Here is a 13669-nt window from a genome sequence, read left to right as displayed (position 1 = left end):
CTTCAGAGAATAAACTACTGCAAGTAACTTCGAAATTTCCAAAAAAATATGAAGAAAATAGAAGTCGGTTTAAAGTAGGAAACGTACTTCAGAAGAAAGAAAACTTTATTTTTAGGTGGATTATTACATACATATCACAACTGAATGTATGAATAACAATTGAATTCATATTAATACATCAATTTTGAGAGAATCACATGCATAGATGAATTATTATGTGACGATTGATTAAGGGCACTTGCGCCTACCACCGTGGGTGGTCATGTTGGCATAACAAGCACACTCTTCATAGTGACCGTAAGTCCCCGAAGGCACGCAATTGCACCGCTCACAGCAAGTCCCACACGCTCTCTTACATAGATTTGGCCTTGAAGATAACTTGCACCTCTCATCACAAGCGCTGCCACAATCTAAAAATTCAGCAGAAAAAATTAATCAATTTCTTGGTGAATGAATTATTTAATGATGCAGCATTTTAAGTTCCATCAATTTAATTAATTAAACAAATATAAAACAAAAACCGTATCTCCCCAATCAGATTTGGGGATTGGATTCAAGAATCACAAATTAAACATTTTCTGATATAACAAACACATTTGATTTTTGAAGAAACATTTTCTGATATAACAAACACATTTGATTTTTGAAGAAACTATTAATTGTTGCCACAACATGCATCAAGGAATTTGTACCCATGATTGATGAGGAAGGACTTGGACTTGGGCTCTCCACCATGGTGTTGTCCATCTGATAATTAAGAAGCATATATATCTCATCAATTCATCATTTTGAAGGTTGATTCAGGCAAAAAAAAATAAAGTGAACATATAATTGAGATTTGCATGCAAAGAAAAAAATGTTGAAATAAATTCAAGTAAGATGATAGATTTAGGTACCCTGGCATTTGATTCAACAAGGTGCAAAAGGATGAGAGAAATGAGGATTGGAGCGAACAGAGTCTTGGAGATGGCCATGGCTTGAAGGTTTGATTTCTTTTTGTGTTGATTTCACCTGCTCAAAAGGCTTCAAAAGACTTATATAGAGGAGATAAATGTTGTCGTACTATGGCCCACGCGGAAGAATTTAATTCCATCGATCAAAGAAGTTTTTTTTTTTTATTTTTTTTTTTTGGAAACAATCAAAGAAGTTATACATATCCAAATAAATACAGAGGTTTTTTTATTTATTTTTGAAATCCAAATAAATACAGAGGTTATAACTTCATAATCATGATGAGTTGTCAAATAAATGAGATTTAATTCATAATTAATATCACTTGTAAATAAATGAGATACAGTATGGTAGTAAATTTATTTGGTGGCCTATTTTATGATATTCTCATGTGTTCCACTTCCACCTATTTTTTTGGATTTTGTTTCAAAAACTAATAAATATCTTTTTCAAATATATTAGATATTTCCATAAATTGATGTTGCATAACTATTTTACCATATCAATTAATTAAATAACTTTTCTTAAAATCGATACATTAATTATCATTATATGTTTTCTTTAATAAGAGTAATTGTCTCCAATGGATCAACGGAGGGAGTATTATAAAAAGTAAAAACTTAACAAAATATGATATTTGTAATAGTTAAGTGTTCTAACATCATTCAATCTCACTTAATTTGAATTTGTCTTAATTTATAAGTGAGAAAAAAATTGAATTTAAATTGATTAACCATTATTGTCAATTAATGAGCCAACTACACATAATAATTATTTGTGAACGATAGTGAAAATTGTCAGGAAAAATTGTTATAAGTCATATATTCAAAACCGAATAGCAAGAGATCAATGCTAATATTAATTTTTTCTCTTAAATTTTGTAAACAATTATGTAATTTCTTGTTTTAGAGTATAAAATTGTGGCGTCCTTACCAGCTATGCATAGCACAAACACAATACTAGTGAATTGCATTTGAGAATAGTGAATCGTACTTTAACGGGAAAGAGAGGAAAATATGTGACAATTAAGTGATAGCTAGCAAGTGTACAGAAGAAACTGAAACTAATCAGAGAGCTTAATGATATCATTAATTATTCATACACTAAATTAATAATATTAAATTATATCTCATATATCTTTTCTAATGACTTATATCCTCCAAGAATTAAATTTTTCTATAAACTTTGGATGTCATCTACATCCCTTAACCTTCCTAATAAGCTTCCTTTCAGCCCAATCATCCTCAGTTTTTCAATCCAATTATATAGATGTCCATTTCCTTCCAATCTAAATTGTTATTCTCTGCATCATTTCTTTTTCTTCGATACTGTTGGGATTGACTCATTATCTTATCAGTTATTTGTATTTGATTTAAGAGGATTGTGATATGAGTTTAGAGGGACTCTATCTTATCTGATGGGTTTAGATAAGACTCTATCTTATCTTATGGGTTTAGATAAGATTCTATCTTATTGGTTTAGATTATCTTATCTTGTAATACTAGAGTTAGTAGTGTCCTATAAATAGATAAGGTCCCTAACCCTAAAAGTGTGCTAGTGTGCACCAGGTGTGTGCGGAGTGCGCCACAATTGAGTGGTGTGCAAGTGCGCCGCAATTTGGCGGTGTGCGAGGGCACATAGCAATAGAAACTGCTATTGTAAATAGAATTGATTATTGAGAATCAATAAAGGGAGCTATAGCTACTCTATAGCCGCAGAGGTAGGCATAATTGGCCGAACTGCGTGAACAAAGATTCTGTGTGGTTTATTCGTGCTTTCTCGCTCTATCGTACTATCTGAATCGAGATGTGCCTTTTCTTTCCTCAACAGATACATTAAAGCCTGAAAGTATGGTTTCCTCACATATTGGTATCCAACGTCCCTGGGCAATGGATCATTCACATTTTGGATACCTTTCACATAGGGATGTAAAAGTGAGCTTGACCCGTGGACCAAGCCCGTAAACCTGAAAAGGGTATACGAGTTGAGCTACCAAATATGAACCCGCAGCTAACAACAACCCTACCAGTAAAAAATGTACTCCAATCCCACTTAATTTGGTTCTAACTTCTAACTTTTAATGTTTTAGTGTGATGTTGGCGACTTAATTGGTGTTTGCTTAGATTAATAATAATAGGTTTTGATACATGGATGGATTAGTGGAGTTGGTTATGAATTTATGATTGAGTGGAGTTGGTTATGAATTTATGATTGAGTGGAGTTGGTTATGAATTTTAGTATGTCTAATTCATATCAGTTATTATTAAGTGGAGCCATGACTTTTAATAATAGGCCAAAATCACCAATTTATATTCCAAAGTCAATTTTTATATTGGGCCAAATTTGATATTTTAAGCAAAAGATCATTTCATAGTCCAAAAAGTTATTTATATTATTCTTTTGTGCAAGCCGCTCGCAAACTTGCCATTTTGTGGGGCATACTACACCATTTTAACCCACATCTCAAGCGGGTCAGCCCGCTCTACCTCCTTGTTTTAAGGCAGACTGAGTGCGGGGCGGGTTACCCGCTTTGACTCCCTTGCCTTTCACGTATCGACCTTTTTTTCTTATCAACAACCCTAGCTTGCTCTCCTTGATTCATCTAGTAGTTTAGCACCTGCATTTATTTTCGAATGCTTTGGAGTATTCACATGTAATTTCATGTCTCCATTGAAAATCTAGTCAAGCCAACTTTGCATGGTTGCTAGATCTGAAATGTTAAGAATCTGACCAAGACGAATCTTCTCCCTAACATATCCTTCTTTTTTGAAATGTATATCTCCCAAACTCTTCTCCAAAATCAGAAAACTTTCCATGGGTCCTTGTCAATGAAATTATCACGAAAACTAGAGAAGAAAAAAAATTTTATCTTGGCTAAGAACTCTTCAAAGTTTCCTAATACTGTTTGGATTGAAGATCGAGGTGCCGTTGAAGTTAGATGGTTTGGTTCAATATGTTGTAAGGTGAAAACTTATATGCCATACCATTATGCTGTTGGTATTGTTTTCCAACTAAAAAATAACATGTGGACACCATTAATTTTAACATTGACTTTTATTCTGTACCATTTCCCCTGTAATTCTGTTTCCATCGAAGATTGAATGTATCTCCTCTATCCTTATCCTTAACAAATGACGAGTTTTCATCCATTCTTAAAGACAATAAACTACCTCTCTACACAAGCAATATTACTCTGGAAAGAGAACCTTGGACATGAAGAAGTGAAATTCAAAACTAATTTACTAACAATTAACAACTAACATTGACCTATAAAAAAAACCACAACGAAAGCAACAGAGGTCTTTCAAATGAAGAAATTATAATGAAGCAAGTTAATCTTATGAAATTAGTTATGAAAATTTTGTACTCTGCCATGGTCTTAGAGCCCTACCCCTATCAACACGAAGCTCTTGCTCTGCCTGTATCTCCACAATGTCGTGACGATAAAAAGTCATATACTCGTACTCATTTCTTGGTCATCCATGTAGCAACATCAAGGCTGGAAGTTCAATTTTGACATCGGCGGCAGAGGGAAGCGTGTTGGAGTTATGAGACTTAAGGCTGTATGCTGTGAAAGGAACTTGGAGATCAGAGGTTGGAGATGAGAGATTAAGGAAGAGGAAAACGTGTTAGAGTTTTTGGATATGATGTTAGAATTTTTTTTTTCCACGTGTCTAGTTGGAAATTAAAACAGTACCAACAACACTAATGGTAATGTACATAATTAATTGTCTTTGACCCCTTGATTTCGCTAATGATATTTCCACTTTGAAAAAAACAAACTCTCTCACCTCTCTTTTATTTTTTTGTTCAATCTCTCTGTACCCTCATAATAATATCAGTTTGATTTTCGGAGTAAATAGAATAATGGATCGTAGCGTATTGGGCCTAAGAGCCACAACCCAAGGGTTAAAAATGAACATACGTTACGTTTTATTTCTTACTTAGGATAGGATGATTGATAATTCTGCATTCGATCTTTATTAATTGCAACAAAGACAATAAAAGATCTTTGAAATAAAAAGACGAACTCAGAATTTCTTATTAACATATAAATTGTAGGCAGTACAAATACAAATAATACAATACAACAAGCAAAGCATACATACAATACACACAAAAAGGGCTATAAATTCACAACATAATTATTAATTCTGTAAGTAAATTAAAGTAGTAAACAAACTTATAATTATAAATTAACACTCGATGATTCAACAGGAATTGAAAACATGTTTGACTCCACACAAACAAACTTATTTATTTATGTAAGTGTTTGTATCTATGGGCACTTGGGTTTGCCACCGTGGGTGGTCAAGCTGGCATAGCAGGGACACACATCATGGTTTCCAGAAGTGCCAGGTGGCACGCAGTTGCACCGTTTACAACAAGTTCCACAGGCTCTCTTGCAGAGGTTTGGACGAGATGATAAACGACACCGAGCACTACATGCTCCTTTACAATCTGAAATTTCACATCCAAAACAATATCATCATCAAATTCAAATTAATTAACCATAGAATTGTATATGTATATGAAGAAATTGCATCATTTTAATTGACTAAGTACCTATTTGCTTCAGAGAACCCAGCGTCTGTGCGTATCCCTGCAGTTAAGGAGTATAAAATCATGTTATACAAGCACGAAAAAACAAGAAATTAATAAAAAAAATATTAAATTGATCAAAATTCATGTATAGGATAACATTAATATAGTATAATGATGTTAACTAAGTTTATAAATTCTTTCATATTTATTTTAATTAATTTTTTCTAATATTTAATAAGAGGTCTTATGCTAGAATGTTTTCAGAATGTCTTGAAAGTGGTTTAGTATTTTTAAAACTTTAAGCATATGAGGACATTTTTATGCTAGGCCTAGTTATATAACAGAATAATAGCAATTAACTCTGTTTCTGAGAACCAAAAAGAGGAACCCACATGAGTTATTTAAATCAACCCTATAAACTAATCACCAATTACTAAGATAACCACGCTATTTCACAATCATAGCTAATGAGAGACTAATTTTTCCCACATTTAGCAAACTTGGCGCACTAAGTGGTAGGAGGTTAATCAGTAATTTATTTTTATTTATAAGAGTTGTGAATCAAACACTCTATCACTTGTTCAAGACACAAAGTTATTAAACCACTATTTGAACTCACTTGCTTACTAACTTATACTACATATATAGGGAGAATTGAAGAAGCGGGATAATTAAATTAATAATATACCTGTTGATCAACAGCATCAACAAGATGGAGGAGGAGAAGTGATGCGAGAAGGGATGCAACTAGAAGCTTAGAGAGAGCCATGACTAGCTGTAGTGAAGGGGAAGCTTAAAGATGGTGGTAACTGTTTGGAATGAGAAACAGGAAGAGGTAGCCGGTATTTATAGTGAATGAGAGAGAGCACAAAGAATGTGAACATATATACAAGGTGTCAATTACAAGGTGTATACGAATTGATATATGTGTAATTAAGTGGGACATGTATTGTATTGTGATGTGGTGCACACGCGGAAGAGACCAGAATCTGAAAGTTGGTGTTGGTGAATGAAGGGTGAGGGGGGAATTTATTTGGTAATGGAAACTGAAAAGGCAATTTGGAAGCATCCAGAATTCCAGATATTAAGAGCAACTCCAACCCTCGGTTCCTTATCTGGTTTCTTAACACACTATTCTGCACTATTCTGCACTATTTTTGTGGGCCCGTACTGCCACATCAGACTTAAGAAACCCCTAAGAAACTTATCCAGATTTTGCTCCAACCCATGGTTTCTTAAATTACTATTTGAAGGGTCCCACCCGTGTCCCACCATACAACATAAATTAATAATATTTATTTTCACACAATTTAGATTTAAAATTTAATACTAAATTAATTAAAAAATAATTTAATTAATATTTATACGAATTTAATTTAAATTTACTTAATATTTAAAACAAAAGGTAAGAAAACCGGTCAAACCGGTAAATTCAAAAAAATTTAAAAAAAAAAGCCCAAACGGGCAGAAAACCGGGTCCAGCCGGTCAAAACCGGTCTGGACCGGTCCCAAACGGTTGGATGACCGGCTAACCCGGTCATCCACTATAAATACTTCCTTATCACTCCCTCCCTCATAACCCTAGCGTCGTTCCCCTTTCTTCTTCCTCTTCTCTTCTTTTCTTCTTCCTCTTCTCTTCTTCCTCACCGGCTCCTCACCGCCTCCGACCCGCCACCTCACCGCCTCCTCACCGCCACCAAACCCTCCTCACCGCCACCAAACACCCACAACCTCAAACAAAACCCACCTCTCCGCCCCCAAACACCCACAACCACAACCAAAACCACCTCACCGCCACCAAACAACCTTCACCGCCACCAAACCCGCCTCACCGCCTCCTCATCGCCACCAAACACCCACCACCGCAACCAAAACTTACCCCAGCCGCCACCAAAGCTTCAATCTGGACCCAAATCGCCCCTCAAGCACTGGATCGGAGACATGCAGGCCTTCTTCAAGCGCCACCCTCCGCCACCGCCACAAGATCGCCCCTCAAGCACATGCAGGCCTTCTACAAGCTTCTGTAATTTTTTTTTTTCATTTTTCTTTGTAAAAATTTAATCTTCTGAAGCTTTGTAATTATTTTCTATTTTTATTGTTTGAATAAAATTGTAGGTAGTTCATGCAATCTGTTTCTACTATTTCTTCCCTCTGAAATCTGTTGGAAGTGAATGTGAGAGAAAGTATGATATTTTAATTAAGAAACTGATAAAGCAGAGTTGCTTGCAGAAGCAACTCTGACCACTTTTCCTTAGCTAAGGAACCGTAAGGAACCCTGCTCCAATGGGTAAGAAACTGGCCCTTGGTTTCTTAGCACCTCCAACCTGGTTAAGAAACCAGCGTTGGAGTTGCTCTTAGAGCTGGTAAAGTAGTGCAATATAATTGCTTGTTGGTGGGTCAAGTCTAGTTCGTTAATTTTTTTTCTTTTTCTGTATTTTTTAAAGTAGATAATCATGATTGAGTTAGAAACATTTATATATATATATTTATATATATATATATATATATATCAAGATGAGATTAGCTCTATTAGTAATTTTTTTCTTAATAAAACTTGATCGAACTCCAGATTTTACTTAAAAATTCAGCCATGCACCATCTGAACTAATCTTATGTTATTCCAGTAATCCAGTTGGCCAGCTTTGACGGATAATTAAATTGAGCGCATGTATGGTTTTCTTTTAATTTTTGTGACAAATATGGTAGCCTCACTCACAACCCTACGAGTCTTATCTTAGTTTGTGTCTCGATTTGAAAACACACCTGCCTAACCCAACTGATATTTTTAGACCATAGTTACGAGTCTAGTACTATCACCAAAGATATTATAGTACTTTTAAATTAAAACTATTGGCCATCATCAATTAAAAACTATATATGTTAGTGTAACAACTGAAAATGTGTATGTACGTCTTAATGTCTTATGCTATTTTTGGTGTGTATGTACGTCTTAATGTCTTATGCTATTTTTGGTAACTGGTGTAGGGGACGGGGTAAGAGTATGCTAGCTATATATGCGCTACATAGTACAACTGGATTGTCATGGATCATTGAATCATATAATTTAGGGTTAATCCTCTAATTGGTCCTGTGGTTGTGTGGTCGTCTGAAATTAGTCCCTCCCGTAAAATCTAAGTCCTCGTGTTTGGAAAGTGTGTGGAAATTAGTCCCTCCGGCGAGGACCTGCTACACACACTTTTTCAAACACGAGGACTTAGATTTTACGGGAGGGACTAATTTCAGACGGCCACACAACCACAGGGACCAATTAGAGGATTAACTCTATAATTTATGTATATGTTGATGGCCCTACCCAAGGAGGGTCATATATATGATGGGATGGGGCTCTAGGTTCCATTATTGAGTTCAATTTTGTTGTTGTTCATGTAGATGGAAACTACAAGTGGTGAATTATTATTATTGTAAGAAGAGGAAAAAGTTGGGTATGTTTGGCCGTCAAGTTTGGCTTTGGGAGATGGTGATATGTGGAATTGGATGCAATAAGTATGTGGAGTGGAATAGGAGGAGGAAGAAAGAAAGGAACTATTTAGCTCAAAGTTGGAAAATGATTGCTGTAGCCAACCCTGGACAGCTGGATGAGGCGGCACCCCAGCTGTATATTATGGAAATTAAAAGCTAGGGAAAAATTATTTCCAATCCTTATTCTAGGGGAAAAAGAGACATTGGGAGGAGAAAGATGTATATATGAAAAAAAAAAAAAAAAGAGAGAGGCAAAGTTATGAAGTGAGTACTTAATTTAATCCGGAAATATAAAGTTATTGTGTGGAACTAAAGATGCATGGACGTATCAGAGAGCTAGGGGTAACAGAAGTCACGGCCTCTAAGTAATTTATTTTTTTGCCATCTATACAAATTTTCATATAAAACATTTTTATTCTTAGCTAGATTGACTTCAATGATTCTGTAAATTTTCGAGAATGTAAGTATGCTTAGTATATTGATTATTTTGACCATCCACTTCAACTAATACTTCTTGCAGCTTGAGAAGTTGATAAGTTCTTCAAAAAATTAATTGGTATAATCAGCGTCCTATTGTTTTGGTCGCATTAATGATGGTTTTTCTGATTCTCTTTGTTTTCTAAGTTTCTCCTTTTGAAGGGTTTAGGCCCTGAAGACGAGGCCTCGGCAATGGGGGCGGTCCCTCTCCTAGCGCTCAATGAGTTGCTTTTTTTTCGCTTTTTCTTGCGCTCAACCTCAAATTTGAGGTTGGGATCTACCTTACAATATGGGGCCAAAAAATCAAAATACATGATTTTAGCCCCGACCTATATATATGTTATAAAAAAAAACTTACAATTAGTGGGACTCCCTCTACAAAGAATGGAAGTATGGATGAATCGATGTCAAATAAATAAAGGTATTAGGTTTTGGTTTGTGCTTCACCAAAAAGTTATAATGGGTTACAAGAGCAAAAAACATTGAAGATAGTTGAATTAATCTATTTGGATGAGTTTGATACTAGAATAAACGAGTCTATTCTTTTAGCTAAAAAATTATCATTTAGATGTTTTCCGAAATCTTTTTTTTTAGCAAGCTGAAAGGAGATCCCCAAACAATGACAACAGAAAAGCAAAAAGTGAAGAGAACAATGCAGAAAGTAGAAATAGCAACAATAACTAAGGCCAGACATTCCCAGCAAAGGTAAAAACGCACGGGCAGAGGCAGCAAGGAGCATATCAGTCCAACAGAAGCAGAAGCATGGCAGGCAAGAACACAGCATGAGACCAATACAATAGACATAAATTATATCACAGTAGCTCCAAAAGGGGGGAAGTTCTATCACAGCCCTCCTTGGCTAGATTGTCAGCTAAGGTGTTAGCCTCTTTAAAGATGTGGAAGGCACCGATACAATTGACTTGCATAAGGCGATCAATCAAATTTAGATCATTCAGTTTGAGCATCACCCATCCAACCGCCAAGGTTGACTCACTTTCCACAATTAAGTGATTAAAGCCATGATTTTTACAAAATAGGAGAGCATTAAGAATGGCTTTAACCTCTGCCACATATGCCCAAGTATAGCCTGCAACCATGGGGAAACGACCCAAGATAACACCATTTGAGTCTCTCAAGACACCACCAACACCGCTGACACCCGGGCTCCCGCGTGAAGAACCATCCACATTGAATTTTAATATGCATGGAGGGGGCGCAACAGCTTTGATTCTAACATTTTCAAAGTGTTGGGTTCCAAAATCTTAATTTAAGAAAAATTGGCCGTTTATCCGAGTTTTACCAGGAGTTTGTTGAAACTGGAAAAAGAACAATATTTTCACTTATTGATAGATCGATACGTCTTTTTTAACACTTTCTACTTCAACAACATATGCAAAACGAGTTTTTTGCTACAATGAAAATTATTTAGACTCGGCTTTGGAACAAGATTATTAATTTTATTTATTGTGTTATATCTTCATCCACTTGCCCTTTTTCCATTACTTGGACTCAATGTTCCACGTAAGCATCTGGCATGTCGACATATAATTCCGTTACTAGCTAAGTAGCTATTAATAAATCATTGGAAAGTCATTAGGGATTTTGAATAAGTAAAAGGCTGTGGGCAGAGAAGAAAAAGCCAAGTTGGGCATCGATTTCACGGTGAGTTGCAATCATATATATATGCTAAAACGGGAAGAATAATATAAAACAAAGAAGATGCAAAGAAAATTAAAAAGAAATGAATGACACATAACAAATACTAGATAACAGTAGTGTCTGATAAGGTACATCTTTTGTGTAAATATATGAATATGAATAATCAATCATTAAAGGAATTCATGGACAGTTGGAGAAGTCTGATTTCAGGTAAGGTGGGATAATTAAAGCTTTTTTTTTTTAGCTTTGAGATCGATTGCTTTGAAATATAATGACAACTTTTTTAAGTACATAATTAAGCTAACTTTACAGATTGTTTACCAATAAATAAACTTAAACAGAGAAGCAAAAAGAGAAAATTCCAATCACATCGCTTTCTTAATTTCGTCTTCTTTTCCTTCATAAATTTATGAGGTTGTCTAAATGACCAATGATAAAGTTTGGATTAAATAACTCATCATCATATCACAATGAAGATAAGTGAGTTGTAATTTCTATATTTTATTTATTAATTTATTTCCAAGTCATTTATTTCCAATGTGATTGGATGATAAGTTATTTAACCCAAACTTTATCATTGATTATTTAGACAACCCCTAAATTTACATATGTAACTATGAAAAAGTCTTACGTAAGAACTTAATAACTACTCCCTCCGGTCCTATTTATAAGCAGCAAAAAAAAAATCACATAGTTTAAGAAATGTAGTTAAACTAGATAAAATGCATTAAATATGTCTTGAATCAAAATAAACTTCCAAAATTACCCTTTGTTATTAGTGTTGGAAAGTGGGAAAGAGAGAGAATAATTAATGAGACACATTTTACAAGCTAGAATTAATAAGGGCATCATTGGAAAAAAATAATTAATATAGCTCAAACTTTCATTTGGTTCTTATAAAAAGGACCAATATTTTTCTTCTCTTTCATGCTTATAAATAGGACCGGAGGGAGTAATAATTAAAGTATGCACGAAGGGTCAAAGGCATATGCATGGATAAGGGAATTTTTTAAAAAAGTTTTGTTCACGGTAAAGCAACAAAAATTCAATTCACAAATGTAACATTTGAATTCGATGATTATAAGTTGTACTAAATAAACTTTATATGTCATCCTGTATAGTGCATTTTATAAAATAGAGCAGAGTCAGTACATTTTCTCAAAATCTGACCCTGCCACCATGTTTTTGATTACTGATTAGTTCAATATACTTTGTCCTTATCCAAATATTGTTTCTTGAAATCCAACAAGTCAAAATGCGACTTGCAATCCCCACCCCTACAATGTTGACTTCTCTAGTTATTTTTTTTAAATACTTTAGTTATTTCATATGGAGACATATATTTTTTTTTTTGAAACTGACATATGGAGACATATATGATAGAACTTAATTAATGGTAAGAACTGATAGATATATAGATCGGAGAAGAGAATACCTAAGGATTAACTTTAAATGGTTGTTGTTTATTTTTCTGGTGTAAATAAAAGAAAAATAGCGGCAGTTTTTCTGAAGAATTTCTATCTAGCTTCATGAATTTGGAAGAAAAAAAATCTCAAAAGCAAATGATGTATTCTAAGCACAACTTTATAATTGTCATTTGGAAAATCATACCCTCTTTATCTTAGGCTAGAAAAAGAAAAAAAAAACACACACACGTCAAAAATTTTAATTAATTTTGTTAATTTCTAGTGTTATTTTTTTATTTTACCCTTTAAATCATATTTTACTTCTCCTCATTTATTTTTCTCATAAGTACATTATTTAAATAATCCATCATCCAATCACTTTGAAGATAAGTGGATTAAAATTTCTATATTTTATTTATTATTTTATTTATAAATAAATCTATTGGCCCATTGAATTGTGGATTAGTAACCCACATGGGTCATTTAGACAATCCTCTAAATATCATTTAATATTCTTTAAGGAATAATTTTTTTTTCATTTAAGTTAACAATTAATAAGGAAGAGTGAGAGAGAGTAATAATATTTTAATTATTCATTATAAATTATAAGAATTTAATTAAGTTGTACTCCCTCCGTTTCATAATAACTGTTCACTTTGAGAGAAAAAGTTTGTTTCACAATAACTGTCCACTTGGAATTCCAATGGTGCATTAATTGATGTATTTACATAAATGAGGAGACATAAAAATACATTGTAAAGGGTAAAATAAGAAAAAATAAATGATATGTTTTAAAAAATTATCAAAATTAATTGCAATTTCTTAATATGTGTGAGTTTTCTTAGGCTTTTTAGAGTTTGTGTACTATTTTTCCTTCACTAGGATTGTTGCAGTGCATACTTTGGGGATGCACATTTTGGTGGGGATAGCTGTACGTTGTCTTGTGGAGTTGATTTTATTATTTCCCAGCTGGGGTGATCACTTTCTTGTCTTGTGCTCGGCCGTGGAGTTATGCTGGCCGGGAGTGCTAAAGTATATTACTTCAATATGGCCTTGGTGCTTACAAGAGTGGAAGGCTATTAGGAGCACTATATCTTTTTGCTGGAATATATGTTGAAGGGTACCTTGAAAATATGTTTTTTTAAGACTCA

General features: G+C 34.1%; 2 protein-coding genes across 2 annotated transcripts; both read right to left on the bottom strand.

Annotated features, from left to right (window-relative positions):
- Window positions 1-87: 87 nt before the first annotated feature.
- On the bottom strand, window positions 88-1277 carry LOC130718732 (gibberellin-regulated protein 1-like). Its single transcript, XM_057569355.1, has 3 exons — window positions 897-1277; window positions 693-747; window positions 88-410 (listed from the first exon to the last, which is right to left on the bottom strand). The coding sequence occupies exons 1-3, from the start codon at window positions 972-974 to the stop codon at window positions 229-231; spliced, it is 315 nt and encodes a 104-aa protein (XP_057425338.1). The 5' UTR covers window positions 975-1277; the 3' UTR covers window positions 88-228.
- A 3692-nt stretch (window positions 1278-4969) lies between these two features.
- Window positions 4970-6385, bottom strand: LOC130721072 (snakin-2-like). Its single transcript, XM_057571804.1, has 3 exons — window positions 6185-6385; window positions 5518-5554; window positions 4970-5412 (listed from the first exon to the last, which is right to left on the bottom strand). Exons 1-3 carry the CDS (start codon window positions 6263-6265, stop codon window positions 5231-5233), a joined length of 300 nt encoding a protein of 99 aa, XP_057427787.1. The 5' UTR covers window positions 6266-6385; the 3' UTR covers window positions 4970-5230.
- Between the last annotated feature and the right edge of the window lie 7284 nt (window positions 6386-13669).

Source organism: Lotus japonicus, chromosome 5, assembly GCF_012489685.1.
Source record: "Lotus japonicus ecotype B-129 chromosome 5, LjGifu_v1.2".
NCBI classification, from domain to species: domain Eukaryota; kingdom Viridiplantae; phylum Streptophyta; class Magnoliopsida; order Fabales; family Fabaceae; genus Lotus; species Lotus japonicus.
This window is presented reverse-complemented; position numbering and strand designations above follow the sequence as displayed.